The 18,713-nt window shown below is 46.6% G+C and overlaps 1 protein-coding gene across 2 annotated transcripts in view; it reads left to right on the forward strand.

Annotated features, from left to right (window-relative positions):
• Positions 1-18,713, forward strand: part of LOC135917826 (uncharacterized) — a 103,472-nt gene that overhangs the window by 32,470 nt on the left and 52,289 nt on the right. For both annotated transcript variants that reach the window (XM_065451427.2, XM_065451428.2), the window contains one exon: positions 973-1,110. In XM_065451427.2, coding sequence (XP_065307499.1) covers positions 973-1,110 — 138 coding nt within the window. The remainder of the gene's footprint in view (positions 1-972; positions 1,111-18,713) is intronic.

Raw genomic sequence — 18,713 nt, forward strand, 5'->3', positions numbered from 1 at the left:
TCTAAACTTGTTTAGTTTTGTTGCCCAATAAAATGAGGTAGCACCAGATGTATAGCAACAAGAAACAGGTAATGCAATTTGTTTACTGCATTTACAATAACGCCTACGAAACGTGTGGGAGCAGCTTACAAGTGTACGGGCTGCTGCGTAGGTCACCGTGTCCGAGAACATGACGATAATAATAAGAACAAGCGGAATGGATCGCTCACGCATCACTATAAATATTGTGGTCCTTAGCCGCTTTTATTGCATGTACTGCAGTGAGCAAGAACAACTACCAGCTTATAGTACTCAAAATAATCGTGCCGGTACAAATGTATGACTCTAGTTAGATTGTGCGAGTGCCGGTTTTGGGTTATGAGTAATACACACGCTAAATTTCCACTAAAAGCGATGCAAGCATGCTTGTCACTCGGTGTCACTGATGTCTGTAAACAAGTGTGTCTGGGAAAGCATTGCTGCAAGAAACAAGTGCTGTGTCTTCGACTCTACTGCTATGCCTTCGAGCACGTGCTGCCCGGCCAGATATACGGGTTTTAAATTCTGTAGTAGGTAAACGTTCAAAGTACATAGTAGGTAATGTGTTGCTTACTCTCCACAGCTCAGCTTAAACGAACGGCAGTTCTACAATCTAAAGCACCGTGTATGTATAACGCATCCTGGCCGTGACAGTGTTCTTTTTGTGCAAGGAAGTGTAGCTTTGCTACGTGATCAAGCCCAACAGACGCAGTGAGCCTACGATAATAGGCTAGACAGTGCAATGCCCATGATAATCTCTATTGCACCTATATAAAGTTGTCTGGTCACGTGAGCTCTGACGTATATTGTCGCACGTTTACTTTAGGGTGCAATTGAGCAATGTGGCATAATCTGACTGAGGAGACATGTCTATTTCTGTTATGTCGCTGTTTAAAGTTTCATACTCTTCAAGCGTGCCTTTGTAATCTTTTTCTCCCACTGATCACATCGCAGATTTCGATGAGGATGAAGTTGCCGATACTGAGGAAGACATCTCTGGCGGCAGCGATGGTGGCAGCCGAACCGGTGGGAGCGGAGGAAGTACTTCAAGGCGGCCACCACTCCTTGTGTATTTAACGCCTCGCACGACAGGTGCGTGTAATAAGAATACAGTCGAAAGCCTTTAATTACCAGGAATGCCTCAATAACGAAGCGACCGCTATAGCGAAACATTTTATTAGGTCCCAGCCGAATTCGTATCTTTCCTATGCGTGGTAAGGACCTCTGCAGCGAAAACCACTACAACACATTTCCCTTTGCCACGAATAAATTTAGGGCGGCCGGATGGTTGAATTGTTGCTTCACAACGAAGCCCGCGTAAGGATTCCCTCATGCCTCCACCCCCACCCACCCGCCAACCAGACACCACTGACCTGCGCTTTGCTTGCACCAACGGCAGCGCCAGTTCTGCAGTTAAAGAAAATTCCGATGCACTACTGCGCTGCTCCCAATATCGCTCAACCCGTACGCCGCTTGTAACAAAGCAGCGGGTGTGATGGCTGAACAATACGTGACAGTTGTTGATGGTGTGATGATGTTATCGTAACACATAACGGACGACGTCTTCAAAGTTGGCTATCGGACTCATAGTGCGGACAGCTCACACATTGTGCCGCAGACCACGCCCTGAGCTTCTGCACAATAAGATCAGGGTAGCACACTGCATGAGTCGAACTGCGCACGAAAAAGAAAATAATTTCAACTTCTTTCATTAACTTTGCGTAGCACATGTTAAATACAGGCTATCACTTGTTCGACATGTTTAGAATGCGCTATTTTGAGCGCTGCAGAACGTGGTCTCTGCAATCCCTATACCGTACAATTTCGGAAGACGACTTATAAAGACTCATTTGCGCACTGGTCAAAAATTGCGTGTCCTAATGGCAACGCCTTGTATAGGACTTTTTTCTCAGAGGTAGGCGAAGAACTAATGCAAGGCCCATAATATTTAAAAAGCGCACTTCGCGAAATATACTTCTCTATGTTCAATTCACGATTTCAATCGCGTTCAGAGTAATGGCATCTGTTAAAGGTATTGCTTATATTCGTGACGCCTGCGCTGGAAAGTATTTTCCACATCTACCGCGAACCCTTGCGTTTGCTGGCGCCGGCTAACACTCGCGGAGTAAGTCCTGGCAGATAAACATATATACCCCTAAAAGGGAATAGGAAAACGGCGCCGAGGTAGCTCGTTTGGTAAGATTATCGCATGCGTAATGCGAAGACGTGCTTCGTACCCCACCTGTATTCAGTTATTATTATTATGTTTTCATTTGTATTATTTTGCATTACTTTAATTGAATTCTGAGGTACCAGAAATTTTCTGTGTGCTGTCTTGGGTGTCTTTCTTTGTTGGCTTCTTCTGACATGACAATAAAAATGGGGCCCTCATTTCCTTCTCGTTCGTTACATAGCGGGTGTTTCGAATCGGGCAGAAATAATGCCTTCGGGTAACACGTGATCTATTGACCAGTTGCTTTCACCCAAATTGTTCACGTACACTTGACGCCGTAAGGCGAACAGCACGCTGAAGTGGAGAGGAATTCGATGGGTATGAGCCACTGCATTGAAAATTGATAACCGGATGAAGAGGGTGATGCCGACGTCTACGAATGTTATGCTTTCCCTTACATAGCTTGCGGTGGCTCATCAAAATAGTGGCGGCATGCAATGGAAGCTTCAGAATGACGCTAAAACGAATGCTCAGCAAAAAAGAGTTGGCAGTACGAGGTCTTAAACGTGCTGAAAGTGCTCGAAAACATTACGGGGCGACGCAATAACTTTGATTGTACGCAAATAAACCTATGCTCTCTGGTAGGTGCGAGTAGCCAGTGCCTGAGCGATTGGTGGCAACCATCTTTTATTCCTTTCGGAATGCGGCAGACTGCGGCTATTCAGAAGAGAATTCTGTTTTGTTCGGCATGTTAATACATCTGTAAGGCGTGCACGTCCCTTTGACGCGGTGAGGTTTCGATGTTATGCGACGTCGCGTGATAGGCAGGCCGAGTGACTACAGCCCGAAAACTTTTGAGTGATACTCGAGGTATAACGGCGAAAAGACGTCGAATCAGAAATAACTTTTTTTTCTTTTGTTCGGTCCAGTCATGCATAATCAATGTAGACACGTCATATCAGATGGGGAGCTATCGCTGTTTTCGTGAGATCGCGTGACATACAAGTGAAGTAGGGCTGGTCCAACAAAGATTTTAACGAATCGCTCAGGGCTGATTGCAGAATTGGAATAAAAAAGTTTTGAATAGCTTTACGTTATTGCGCCCCAGGTCGCACTACTAGAAATGACAGGGTGTGCATCATGAATGTTTGAAATTAATGCGTAGATATCGCTGCTGCTAGGCTATGTCAAACACAGTTAAATCATTCACCCAATACGAATCCTAATGGGGAGGCCAGCTCCTAATGAATTGTACAAATAATCAAACATCGGCAAAAAAGTGTGCGCATGTAACCGCCCTTATAATACATATCGAGTATTAGAATCTATACTCGGGACTCGATATTATACAGACCAATAAACTGTCCCGGTGACCACCTGATCCTTGAAAACAATCTGCACATTATCTCTAACCACCGTAGCACCTGCCTTATGACGCTAAACACCAAGAAATGCAAAATATTTTATTTTAAAGTGAGCGTGACGTTCCTAATTTTCCCTACCACATACAAGGATATAACCTTTGTCGCACATCATCTTAGAAATATCTTGGCGTGTACATTACACCAGGGCTCTCCTGGTTAAGCCCATCACTGCTGCCTGCAATGAAAGCCTCAAACATTAGGTTATTTACTCCGCAACATCCATCATTGCCCTTCTAGTGCTTGCAAATTATCGTATCTCACCTTCATCCACTGCCCACTTAAACGTACCTCTCTTCTTTTGTCCCCTTCCGATCATTATCAAATAACATGCTTAAAGCAGTTCAGAACAGATCCGCCCGTTACATTTCCAAGCAACTATGACAACTATTCAAGTGCGACTAAGCTTAATATTGATCATTTAAGTCAGCCACTGGCCATTCACGGTCAAATGTTTTACCGTACTTGTTTCACAAGTATACGTATACAGCAATAAATAGCCTTGTTACGACACGCCTGACTTGTTTTCAAGTCAGGCAGTCCACATAATCACCTCAGTTTCATGCATCTTTGATAACACGAACGCTTTTAGCACATCCGCACTTCCACAAGCCGTCCGCATGTGAAATTATCTTCCTGGTGGGTATTGCCTCTGATAATAACCTGTAATGTTTCGTCACAAGCTTGACGTACATTTTCTACAGTAGCGTTGCAACATGAATTCGTCGTTTAAGTTTTTAATTTGTTTATACTGTGATGTGTTACCTTTTGCTCTTCAGTTGCACTCAAACGCTCTTTTAATGTTTGTTTCGCAAATGTATTCAGTTCTATTTCATTCCTTTTTTTTCCTTTTTATTATGTCCTCATTTTGGTCACTTGCGTTGTAACCTTGTTTGTATTTTGCAGTATGGTTTCTTGCGGTGTGTTTCAATATTCACTGGCTTCGTAACCCTGTTCCTTAATAGTTTGCTTGTGCTTTGATTGTAACAACTAACCCCCCATTACACAATGCTCTTTGGGCCTGCAAGGTATATTTAAATAAATAAATATCTCAGAATTCACCACCAGTCAATAACTATTAAGATACGGTATTTGTGGAGGGCCACACATTTTGGCGCTACTTATTCGGGGTCGAAAAACTATTCTTCGCTCTACATCGGGTTTCACTGAGGGCTTCCTGTGGAATTCAAATCACAATGCTTCAGCGTAACGGGGTTTATTAGGCCGTGTTAATATTAGGGTCGCGATACAAGTCCAGGATAAACTGCATAGCCTTCACCTCGCAGTTGACCAGCTATATCGCAATCCTTCCTCAATCCTTCAAGTAAGCAATGCGAAAAAGCATCTGCTTGCCCATGTTAGTACATTTATGTTTGCCAACTTTGTTTATATGGACAATTACTACGTTGACTCGCAAGGCAAGCAAAGGAGGCTGCATAATATTTCTCACCAAAGCCTGCGCTGTGTTGGAAAAGCAAAAGTAGCAGTTTCATTGCTGCAAAAATAAAGACATTGCGGGGGAAAGCAAGACACACACAGCACGCTCTACCAACTCAACTATTTATTAATATCTCACAAATACGCATATGATCGAGCAATCACGTGGCAAGAATGTAAGAACAATACTAAAAGCAAAGAAAACACAATCGAATGGTGCGCATTGAGATGCTTTGCCCAAGCCATGCAATGCCGACAAATTGCGTTAGAGGTCCTGTGCTGCCTTGACTTTCTATTTAGAACTTTCATCGGTATCCGACAGAACAAATATACAGCCGTGCTCTTTACAATTCAGATGTCGCCTAGCTCACGAGAGAAGCTATGTGTTTGATTAAGCTATCATTAAAACAGCACCCGCTCGGGGCAACGTAGCATTTCCATAATGATAGAAGAATGTCATAGATGAGCACTGCCTAACACGCGACCAATAATCGACGTGGCTCAACAGTGAGCCCATGTGGGCTTGTGTGCCGTCCTCGACCATTACGTCCACAGTAGCGCAGGGTGTGCCCAGTTTGTGCTTTTACGAAAATATTACATTGGAGCCATACAATGCCCCTTATTAACAAGACAGCGTTAAGGAGCTTGCGTCGCACAAAAGCCGGTGGTGTTGGCGCCCTTGGCCGTGACCGATAAATCCCGGAAGGCACTTCATAAATAAAAAAGAAGTTACAAGATGGGTTGGGTGGGAATCGAAGCAGGGTCTCAGGAGTGTGAGACAAAGATGCTACCACTCAGCCACGATTTCGATGCTTCAAAGCGGTACAAAAGGGCCTTTAGTGAATGTGGTGTTGCCTTAGAAACTTGCCGTAGAAAGTTATACTGCGGTGCACATCGGTAAGTATGAGCATTTAACTTACAGAAGTCGCAGTTACACGAGTAGCGAAGTAAGTTTTCTCTACGTTTCTTCTGCGCTCTGCGGACACGCAAAGCCATCTTGCGGCAAACATAGACGACCGCCTCCTGGCAATGTGCGGCGCTGCCCCGACACCTGGCGCGCCTCTCGCCCGCTTCTCCCATTCGTACCCTGCGGGCACCGGTGCGAGGATGCCCCACTACCCTTGCGTTTAATAAGTTTTCTCGCTCTCTCCCGTTCCAACTTCTAGCGCATTTTCTCAAGACGACGTCACCCACCGTGCCAATACGGAAACCTTACAACCGAAACGTTCGAGCGATTCTTTCACGTACGAAGGCGTTACCTTCCGCTTGCATTCATGATGAACCCCTTTCCCTCATAAATGCCAAGCTGTATCTGGCTTACCGCGTTTCCTTTAGTTCGCCAAATGTCCTGGCGAAGCTTCGGTTCATGCACTGCATGTACATTTTAGTCAAGGCTGAATTCAGAGAGGAAACATCAACGACAATCTTTACTACCTGCGAATGGCCCAAGCAGAGGTCAAGAATATTCAAGAATACAGCAAATTTGACATCTTCTAAATTGCAAGGTCTAGTCCGAGAACCGAGAACATATTGTTAGGGGCATGCAACGTGAAATTTAGTTGAAACTCTGTAAGTGTACATCCTAAAGATATTGGCAGACGAGTCCACTTGCAAGTCTAAGTTAATAACACCTAAGCATTTATCGTCCTGTCTAAATGCTGGCACAGCAATATTATTCAAAGCGATTATGTTGATGGTCAAGGTGATATAATTAGTTCTCGCTAAGGACCGGGGTAACGCAACAGCCTACACACAAGCGAACTTTTGTAGGAACACGTCCGCCTTGTCTCTTCTACAGATGTTTAAAGCTATGTACTCAAGAAACCCCAATAAAGACAAATAAAACAGCAAATTTGTCCATAAACTTCTGCTGATCATTCTGAACCAGAATGCAGCCCGTAATAAATATTACCAGCCCCACGTGCGGGAGCCAATAATAAAATGCAGTGGCGATTTAGTGGGAAATGCGAAATGAATGCGTTGGTAGTACGTCGCTTCTCGTTAAGGTGCAGGTTCTAAGACCTAAATCGCGTTCACTACTTTGTAAGGCGTTCTTCAGTATCTCACTCCACACACGCCCTTCCGCTTCGCGGATCGAAGTGCACCTGGCGGTTGTCCGGAGCACAAGATCATCAGTTTTACCACACACACACACACACACAAATATATATATATATAAATATATATATATATATATATATATATATATATATATATAACAGATATATATATATATATATATATATATATATATATATATATATATATATATATATATATATATATATGTATATATTGTCACAGCCTAGTAGGAGACGGTGGGAAACCCGCTGTCGAGGACGTGTAATAGCACTTTATCAGAGCAGTCTATGCGACGTCGTTGTCGTCTCTGTTTTTCTACTCACGCGCTTCTTCAACGTAGTTTTCATCGCCTGGCAGATACCCGCGGCGACCATATAGGATGTGGGATTTGCCCCTCTTTTGAAAAAAAAAAAGGCATCGTCCCGATGCAATAAACTCCGAAGGTTGTGCATAGACGGTGCAAAGTTGAGTTCATGAGCAAATGTATGGCTTCATACAAAGCACGTGCACAACCTCGGGCAGATGCCGCCGGCATTTGGAGCAGTTATGGCTGTCGGGGACAACTTCATAAATCGCATCACTGATGCGGCGAAGAACTGTATACGATGTGAAATATCTTCGCAGGAGCTTCTTAGACAGCCCCCGCCGATGAATCGGAGTCCAGACCCACACCTGATCACCGACGTTGTATGTGACGGGTCTGTGCCGAAGATTGTAGTGTCGGTCATCGTATTCCTGTTGTTCTTGGATTCGCAAACGCGCAAGCTGCCTGGCTTCCTCTGCGTGTTGCGTAAACTCCTCGGCACCAGTCTCGTCGTCACCGCACTCGTGTGGCAGCATTGTCCAGCATTATTGTCACTTCGCGTCCGTAAACGAGGTTGAAAACCGTCACGCGTGTTGTCTCTTGGCACGACGTGTTATACGCAAATGTAACGTGTGGTAAACTCTCGTCCCAGTTCTTGTGGTCATCGTCGATGTACATACACATCATGTCTGGCAGAGTCTTATTCAAGCGTTTTGTCAGCCCATCAGTTTGGGGATGATAAGCCATGGCCTTTCGGTTCGTGGTACCAATTATTCGCAAAACGGTGTCGACAAGCGTAGCCGTGAACACCGATCCTCTGTCTGTTATGACCACTGCGGAAGCGCCATGCCTTAGGACGATGGCTTCGATGAAAAATCATGCTGCTTCAGCTGCTGTTCCACGTTGGATAGAGTCTGTTTCGGCGTATCGAGTAAGATTATCTGTGACGACGATTATCCATCTATTTCCTGCAGTAGACAGTGGAAACGAACCTAAAAGGTCCATGCCAATTTGTTATAACGGTGCTTGCGGTATCTGAACAGTATGCAGCAGTCCAGCTGGCTTGCCGGGTAGGACTTTGAGGCGCTGACAATTCAGGCATGTCTGTATGTGACGTTTCACGATCGACGCAAGTTTCGGCCAATAGTGCTTTAGCCTAATTCTAGCCAATGTGCGGGTGTAGCCCAAGTGACCAGCGGTTGGCTCGTTGTGACAGGCATGTAGGACTTCGTCGCGAAGAGATGCGGGAATGACGAGAAGGTAGCTGCTGCCACTAGGGGAAAAGTGCTTTTTATAGAGAATGTCATGGCGCAAGCGAAACGAAGGTAGCCCTCTCGCGAATAATCTCGGCACGCCGCCTGTCTTTCCTTCTAAGTAATTGAAAAGAGTAACCAATTCTGCGTCCTCGCGTTGGTGGCGTGGAACGGCGACAGTATCTACCACGTCTAGAAAAGCCGTGTCATGATCGTCGTGCACTGCAGTCTCAACAGGAGACCAAGAAATGCAGTCGGCGTCGGTGTGTCACTTCCCCGATTTGTATACAACAGTGAAGTCGAACTCTTGGAGCCGAAGACTCCAGCGCGCAAGCCGACCAGCTGGATCTTTTAAATTAGTCAGCCAGCAAAGTGCATGATGATCACTGACAACGGTGAAGCACCGACCATACAAATATCGCCGAAATTTCAAGACAGCCCACACCAGTGCGAGACATTCTTTTTTGTAGTGGAGTAGTTTGCGTACGTCCTTGATAGCGTCCTTCTGGCATACGCAATCACTCTTTCGGTGCCGTCCTGCCGCTGTACAAGCACTGCGCCGAGGCCGACATTATGAGCGTCGGTATGAAGAATCGTAGGAGGGTCGTCATCAAAATGTGCGAGCACGGGAGGCGCCTGCAGTCGTTGCCGTAGGTAACGAAATGCCCGTTGCTGCTCTTCACCCCACACGAACGGGACATCTTCTTTGGTTAGAGGTGTGTTAGAGGTGCAATGCGCGAAAATTCCGCAATAATGCGTCGGTAGTAGGCGCAAAGACCCAGAAAACGTCGCACGGCCTTTTTATCTGATGGCGTTGGGAAATTAGCAATGGCAGAGATTTTATCAGGGTCAGGTCGGACACCTTCGTGACTGACAACGTGACCGAGAAATTGAAGCTCTTCAAAGCCAAGTTGGCACTTATCAGGTTTTAAAGTTAGACCAGCTGAGCGTATTGCTTCAAAGTGTTCCTCGAACGTGAAGGAGAAAACAATCACGTCGTCGAGGTACACAAGACAGGTTTGCCATTTGAAGCCTGACAGTACAGTGTCCATTAGTCGTTGAAACGTTGCTGGCGCAGAACACAAACCAGAGGGGAGCACCTGAAATTCATAAAGTCCGTCGGGCGTCGCAAAAGCAGTCTTCTCACGGTCCCGCTCATCAACTTCTATTTGCCAGGAGCCACTTTTCAAGTCCATCGACGAAGAGTAACGCGCGTTTCGTAGCCTGTCCAGTGAATCGTCGATACGCGGCAGCGGATAAACGTCTTTCTTTGTGATCTGGTTGAGTTTTCGATAGTCGACGCAGAAGCGCAGGCTACCGTCCTTCTTTTTCACCAACACGACAGGCGATGCCCAAGGACCCTTAGATGGCCGAATAACCCCGTCATCAAGCATCGTCTTCACTTGCGTTTGTATCGCCTCGCGCTCTTTCGGTGCTACACGTTAAGCATGCTGCAGGATTGGTCTGGCGTCGACTTCGTTGACAATACGGTGCTTAGTGAGCGGCGTCTGCCTGAGGCGTGACGTGGATGATCAGCAGATCTGAAACTCATTGACGAGCTCAAGAAGGCTGTTGCATTCGACGGGTGACAAGGTGGCACAGATATCAACCACAGTGGCAGGCGTGGCCACGGTGGACGTCGCGTGCTCCACTGAGAGGCAGTCTTGTATTGAGGTAAATTCGTCGAAGTAAGCAGCAGCCGTGCCTTTAATAATGTGTCGACGCTCCCTGGTAAAATTCGTCAGCAGGAGTTCAGCACGTCCGTCGTGTACGTTAATTACGGCCCTGGCTATGGAAACGCCTTGACTCAGTACCAGTGCGTCGATGTGTGCGGCGACGCCAGTCCCGGTGTTCAAGTTGTCGCAGATAACAGGTGCGAGGGAACAGCTTCGCGGCCGGCGGAAGCGTGACGTCGTCGTCGGGGATACGTAGGCGGGGTCGCTGGTGCTCCGCGGGGTGGACGTCGTCTGAACTCGTAGAAAATGTGACGACGAGTTCACGGACATTAATCACTGCACCGTACTCTCTCTAGAAATCCATCCCCAATATAAGTTCCTTGCAGTACTCAAAGAGAATGACGAGGGTGGCGACGAAGGTTGCACCGGCGACTGCTATTCTGGCTGTGCATTTTCCGATCGACGTCATCAACTGGCCGCCGGCCGTTCTGATGTTGGGTCCGGTCCACGGTGTCTTCACTTTTCTCAGCCTGTCGACCAGCTTGTGACTTATTATCGAAAAAATGGGAACCAGTATCGACGAGAGCGGCACTTGGTGGCCGTCAATGCAAACGACAAGATCGGCGCTGACGGCATCGGTTACAGGAGGTGTGGTTGTAGTCGTCGGAGTCGTAGAGTCATCGGTAATCGGTGATGGGGGCTCTTGGAAAGCTAGACGGTTTGCAACTTTACCCCCGGAGGTCGCTGCCTCTAGTTTCCCCGGCGCGGGCTAGGGGACATGCCCCTAGAGGCGTCAGAAAAGTCGCGACGGGTCGGTGGGGTATAAAGAGCCGGAGAAGGGGAACGCTATCGAGGCGTCGCTGAACCTTCCGGCCGAAAGTTTGTTGAATTTTCGCCGTAGGTACGTGCAGCATCAAACACAGGGTAATTGCAGTTGGGAAACCTTGGGTACCCGGCTGTGCACGGTAGTGGCACACGCGATAAACATGTCCTGCTTCGCCGCAATGAAATCATAGCGACCGACAGGGGATTCGCCGTAAGACCGAGGCATAGCGATCTGCTGGCGGTGATACGGCATAGCTGGCGGCGGTTGTAATTGTCGAAAATATGGCGTCGGTGATGGCGGTGATGGCTGAGTCATAGTGGTTGATGGTGTCAGCAGCATCGAAGTCGCGGGAGGTGGACGACAGACAGCTTTCGCGTAGGTTAGCCTTCGCGGCACCGCCTGCCGGTTGGGCGACGAAAGGGCCTGTCGAACTTCCTCCCGAACGATATCAGCGACAAAAGCCACCGCTGGTGCCATAGGAGGAGAGGTAATCCCGAGCTACCGGATCTCCTCTCGCACAATCTCTCGGATGACCTCACGCAGAGACGTGCTGCAGCTCTCACGTAGAAGTGAAGCATTCACCGGTGAGTTCGCGTGATCATATTGGCGGTACCTTTGGTTTAGTGCCGGTTCTACAGCGGTAGTAGGTAGACGCGTTCCTGCAGAGTCTTGCAAGGTCTTGCAAAGTGTTGAAGTCGGGCGTCAGGCCTAGCAGGCGGCGACTGTACCGGTGAATAGGAGTTTCGACGAACGCAGGTGATTCCGCGTTCGATGTATGGCCCCGCGAAGGGGTGCCGAGCACGAGGCCATCCTACCCCGCACCTCCACCAGTGTCACAGCCCAGTATGAGATGGGAAAGCCAATGTCGAGGACGTGTACAAGAACTTTATCAGAGCAGTCAATGCGACGTCGTTGTCGCCTCTGTTTCTCTGTTTTTCTACCCACGCGCTTCTTCAATGTAGTTTTCATCGCCTGGCACATAGCCGCGGATACCATGTAGGATGTGGCATTATATATATATATATATATATATATATATATATATATATATATATATATATATATTGTTACGTGTAGAAACACACAGACAAAAGAGGCTATTTACAGACTATTTACATTAGACTGGAGCCAGAGCGCCAGGCCGACATTCACTCGCGCCTAGGGCACAGACCCACTTCGTCGTCGTTCTCACGGCGGCTCGTCTCTAGGGTATCTACCGATAATATCGTAATACTACCCCCCGGCGGCTCAAGCGCCATCACGGTGCTGTTAAATAACCAAGGCACGTGGAGAGTTGTAGGGCTTGAGTTGGGCGACGTGGACAATGTCACTGGTTGTCACAGCAGAGGACGCAGTGGGCATGGCGAGAATGATTTCGTAGGTGACATCTGTCACTTGGCGAAGCACGCGATATGGGCCCGTGAAGCAGGAAAGCAGTTTTCCAGAAAGGACAACTTTACGCGATGGTGACCAAAGCAACACGAGGGTGCCGGGGGCAAAATTGATATCACGGTGATGGAGGTCATAGCGCTGCTTTTGTTTGTCTTGAGAGACTTGTAGACGAGCGCGCGCAAGTTGGCGAGCATGGTCAGCATGGTCGATAGCATCACGGGCATAAGCGCTAGTGGATGCTGTGGTGGACGGAAGCACAGTGTCCAGTGGTAGCGTCGGTCAGATATGGGCCAGATAATAATGGACCGGATAATAAGTGGGTGAACATGATTTTCCCAATTTCGTGGTAATATGCTGTATTCCCCGAGACCTACCACTTCCTCAACGACGCAACCGACTTCCAGCACTTCACCCACGTACTCGTTTTGCCAGTTTGACACTCCCAGTAGTGATCTATTAAGTATGCAGGACTACTTATTTTCTGAAGCAATGCACGCTACAGCAGAAGCAGCCGCCGCTGAGCACCGTGCCCCGTAAGTGAGCAGCACTGGAAGTATTCACAAATAGGCTTGCGAGTTTAGGGCACCAAAATGTGTGTTAGCACGTAGCCACCGATCTGCATAGTTGCAAGTACCTCTCCGCTTCTAGCGTGCTTTGCTCTTATGGAAGCTCCTATATTATTGCACGCCATTCGCTTTCTCTGGTGGGGTAACCCAGACCACCCCACTGAATTGTTAGCAAACGATGAAGCCTTCTACCATCACCGAAGCGTACAGGCTTGTCACACACGTCACCGAGGCACATATTTTAGCCACGAGAAGCTCAAGAATGTACGATGCAATAAGGGTCTTTAAAACAATACGAAAATCGATTTCCGAAGTCGGAGCATCTATGCATGATGGAGGGGCTAGTAAATGCCAGCTTACGCTGACTGAAATAATGCCAATCCAACGAAAATCGCGTGTACTTGTCAGTGGAATCAATAAGGATTTCTCCGCAATTGAAGCCATGCGCTAATGTCATTGCGCGGCGGCTTTTGCTTCCCTTTTATTCTGCGGTAGCAGTGGCAGATAGCGCCACTGTTCCAGTGTGGTAAAATTGCGAACTCCCTGTGAGCGACGCTAGGCTAGGCCGGAATGTCTTGATACTGATAATCAATCTCAAGGCCGCCGACATGACAGCTGAAATTTGATGCCGAGATCAGAGAATGCCTACCGGACGACTGCTGCACAATTCCCTTCCGTCAAGGGGAGCAAACGCGTTTGAAACTGATGCCCATTCTGTCCAAAGTGGCTGAAATGCCAGCATGTCAAGCGTGAGTAATGCTGCTGAATCCGGTAGTCTACGGAAAAAATTCAAGATGAGTTTCAGCTGAACGACATTATATACGTCCAAGCTGGACGCAGACTCAGGCCATGACATGCCAAGAGAACAACTCTACTAGAAAACACTTTGAATACCCCGCGATTTACGAACCGCCCTCTTCAATTATCATCATCGTCATCATTAGCCTTGCTACGACCACTGCAGGGCAAAGGCCTCTCCCATACGTGTCCAACCACGGCGGTCATGTGCTAATTGTGGCCATGTTGTCCCTGCCAACTTCCTAATCTCATCCGCCCACCTAACCTTCTGCCAGCCCCCGCTACGCTTTCCTTAAATTGAAACCCAGGCTGAGACCTTTATTGACCGTCCGTTATCCTTCCTCTTAATTACATGTCATGCCCATTTCTTTTTCTTGATTTCAACTAAGCTCTCACTAACTCGCGTTTGTTCCCACACCCAATCTGCTTTCTTCTTATCCCCTCCCCCCCCCCCTTTGTCATCATTCTTCTCATCATTCCTTCCATCATTCTTCTCTCCATAGCTCGTTGCGCCATCCTTAATTTAAGAAAAACCCTTTCGTAAGCTTCCAGGTTTCTGCCCCGTAGGTGTGTACTGGTAAGACAGCTGTTATAGACTTTTCAGGGATAATGACAACCTGCTGTTCACGTGAAAATTCCTGCCAAACACATCCCAACCCATCCCTATTCTTCTGATTATTTCAGTCCCATGATCCGTATCCGCGGTCACTACCTGCCCTTAGTAGATGTATTTTCTTACCACTTCCAGCACCTCGCTACCTATCGTAAACTGCTGTTCTCTTTCGAGTCTGTTAGACATTACTTTGGTTTTCTGCAGAATAATTTTTAGACCTTTCCTTCTGCTTTGCCTCTCCAGGTCAGTAAGCATGTATTGAAACTGGTCCCCTGAGTTACTAAGTACGACAATATCATCAGCGAATCGCTATTTACTAAGGTATTCTCCGTTAACTCGTATCCCCAATTCTTCTGAATCCGTATCTCTGAATACCTCCTGTAGACACGCTGTGAATCGCTTTAGAGAGATCGCATCTCCCTGCCCGACGCCCTTCTTAATTGGGATTTTGTTACTCTCTTTATAGAGGACTAAGGTTCCTGTGGGGCAACTATCGATATGTTTCAGAATTTTACATACGGCTCGTCTACACCCTGATTCCGTAATACCTGCATGAGTGCTGAGGTTTCGACTGAATCAAACGCTTTCTCGTAATCAATGAAAGCTATAGGGTTGGTTATATTCCGCAGATTTCTCCATCACCTGAATGGAAGTGGGAATTTGATCTATTGTCTAGTAGCATTTACGAAATCATGCCTGGTACTTTGGTTGACATCAGGCTAACGTGTTCATGATTCTTTTGGCGATTACCTTAATAAATACAATGTAGGCAACGCACAGTAAGCAGATCGGTCTATAATTTAGAAGTCTTTGGCGTATCCTTTCTTATGGATTAAGATTATGTCGGCGTTCTTTCAAGATTCCGGTACGTTCGAGGTCATAGGTCTCTGCGTATACAGGGTGGCCAGTTTTTCCAGAACACTCTTCCCACCATCCTTTAACAAATGTGCTGTTACCAGATCCTTCCCAGCTGGCTTCCCCCTCTGCAAGCTCCCAAGGCTATCTTTACTTCCTCCAGCGCTACTTGTGCGAGGTCAAATTCCTCTGGTATATGCCCTCTTTTATTATCGTCGGGGTGCCACTGGTACTGTATAAATCTCTATACGTACTCCTCAGCCACTTGAACCATCTTATCCATATTAGTAATGGTATTGCCGGCTTTGTCTCTTAACGCATACATTTGATTCTTCCATATTTCTAGTTTCTTCACTGCTTTTAGGCTTCCTCCGTTCCTGAGAGCATGCTCAATTTAATCCATATTATACTTCCTTACGTCAGCTATCTTATGCTTGCTGATTAACTTGGAAAGTTGCACCAGTTCTATTCTAGCTGTAGGGTTAGAGGCTTTTATACATCACTAGTGGCGTTTCTTAATCTGATCTTTTGTCTCCTGTGATAGCTTACCCGTATCCTTTTTAACGAAGTTACCACCGGCTTTATTGCAAACTCCTTATTGATGCCCATAAGACTGTCATTCATTGCTCCAACACTAAGGTCATCTTTCTGAGTTAAAGCCGAATACCTGTTCTGTAGCTTGATCCGGAATTCCTCTATTTTCCCTCTTACCGCTAAATCATCGATCGGCTTTTTATGTACCAGTTTTTTCCGTTCCCTCAAGTATAGGAAAATTCGACATCGTAGCATCCTATGGTCACTGCAGTGCACCTTGCCGAACACGTCCGCATTTTGTATTATGCAAGGGTTAGATCAGAGTATGAGGTCTATTTCATTTCTTGTCTCGCCATTCGGGCTCCTCCACGTCCACTTTCGTTTATCCCGCTGTCGGAACAATGTATTCATTATCCGCAAATTATTCCGTTTTGCAAACTCTACTAATAAATCTCAGTGCTATTCCTAGAACCTATGCAATATTCCCCCACTGATTTGTCTCCAACCTGCTTTTTGCCTACCGCATTGAAGTCGCCCATCAGTATTGTGTATTTTTTTTACTTTACCAATCGCCGATTCCACGTCTTCATAGGAGCTTTAGACTTGGTGGTCATCTTCACTGGATGTAGGCGCGAAAGCCTGTACGACCTTCAATTTGTACATCTTATTAGGTTTAACAACAAGACCTGCCACCGTCTCCTTAACGCTATAGAATTCCTGTATGTTACCAGCTATATCCTTATTATTCAGGAATCGAAATTCTAGTTTTCGCGTCTCCGCCAAGCCCCGGTTGCACAGGACGTGCCCGCTTTTTAGCAATGCATATGCTTTATTCTTCCTCCTAACCTCAGTGAGCCTTATTATATGCCATTTAATGCCCGCTAATTCCTCCAATACCACTGCTAGACTCGCCTCACTAGATAACGTTCTAGCGCTAAACGTTGCCAGGCTCAGATTCCAATTGCGGCCTGTCCGGATCCAGAGATTCTTAGCACTCTCTACTGCGTCACAGGTCTCAGCGCCGCCGTGGAGATATCATTCATATCTCCACTTTTAAATATAACAGAAACTTTTGAGGTTTTCATGAGACTTGTGAAACAGCCAGACTGAAAGACTAGATTAAACGCGTAGGTTAGACAAGGAGCCAGGAAGTCAATTACGTGCTTAATCGCCTCTACCTGAAATCCATCGATATCGACAGCTTTACTGTTTTTAGAGATAGAAATGTGCATACTATTTCTGCTTCACCCGTAGGTGCGAGAAACATTGTATCAGTACTATGGTAATTAAAGTGAGCATGAGCAATGCCTCCCAGTGGTTGCACCGCAACGATATCCTGGGAAGTTATTTCATTTTCAGTAGTTTTAGGAAAAGCAATAAAGACAGGACAGTGCTCACTTACGCCGGCGCATACGTGCCAGCTAGCTGCGCTTACATCAGTGTCTATGCTGACGATGAACAAGTCCAGTACGGACTGGAAAGCTGTCAGTACGCGTGTTGACGTAGTAATGACATTAGTGTAGCCACAAGCGTCACTTCCTTCGTGATACCACATTTCAGTCAACATTATCGCGTCGAACATGAAGTTGAATTCAATAAAGAATGTGCTTAACTCATCGAGCTTAGTGGAGGCGGAACGTACATTGAGGTGAATGGCAGTGAAAATGCCCTGCGACTGCACCGGAAGTTTAAGTTCACATGGCAGACAAAACTCTTGATTCAGCATCGTGTGTACAAGAAAACGTAACACAGATTATAAGCATAAGCACCCTAGGCGATCTTGACGGGGTCAGAATCTGTTTCAATGCGCACCACTTGACTGGACTGTGTCTTGCGCACGAAAATCTTCCCGTTCTTAGTCCACACAAACTGCCACTGATTCTCCCGTTTTTTTTCGATTGCCTGTGCAAGCAGCCGCTTCAGTGTCGGACAGAAATGCTAATTCACGAAAATTTGGGTTTCGCTGGAGATTCGTACGTCACGATTCCGAATGCGTCTATTGCGGGCTTTCTCAACGACATGGTCCCGTTTCTGCTTGCTCTTGAACTGAACAATAACGTTCGTTTTGCCCTGCTCACGAGTCGGTGCTCGGTGGCACACTTCTATATCGCCAGCAGAAATGGGTTCGCCAACGACATCACCAATCTGCCCTACAAGATCAATGATGTTTTCATTTTTCTTCTCAGCGAGCCTTTTTTTTTTCCACATTCGACCTGCGAGAGTACTGCTCACCATTAACAACTCGCTTCTGCAGCTCTTCAATGATTTACTCATTTTCACTGCATTTAGCCTTCAGCCTGTCATTTTCCTTCCTTAAGCATTCTCTCTCGGTGCGCCCTTCCATTAACTGTTGCTTCATTGCTTCAAATTGCTTTTCCATGAATTCAAGTCCCTCTTTCATTTGTTTCATCTCGGAACGTAGTTCGCGCAGGTGAGAGCTTGCATCCCGTTCCTTCTGCGACATCAACAAGTGTAGAAATTGCTAAATGTGCAAAAAGAAATTTAATAAGCAAAATGACACAGCAAGTTGGCAGCGGTGACAAATAAAATAAAATAAAACGCGTATGTAACAGACAGAAAAACAGCACCAACCTGTAGTAGAACAACCACTATGATTAGTCCAACGTCTATTGGCTGTCACCGCTGCCAAATGCTACGATGAATGTCGAGCGCTTCCTTTTATATTCTTGCTGATGCACTGTGGGAAGCTTCCGGGTGATGCCGATGCGTTGCCTTTCGTTAACCCTCGGTGAAGGGCACCTTGC

Source organism: Dermacentor albipictus, chromosome 3 (assembly GCF_038994185.2).
Source record: "Dermacentor albipictus isolate Rhodes 1998 colony chromosome 3, USDA_Dalb.pri_finalv2, whole genome shotgun sequence".
In the NCBI taxonomy this organism is placed as follows: Eukaryota; Metazoa; Arthropoda; class Arachnida; order Ixodida; family Ixodidae; genus Dermacentor; species Dermacentor albipictus.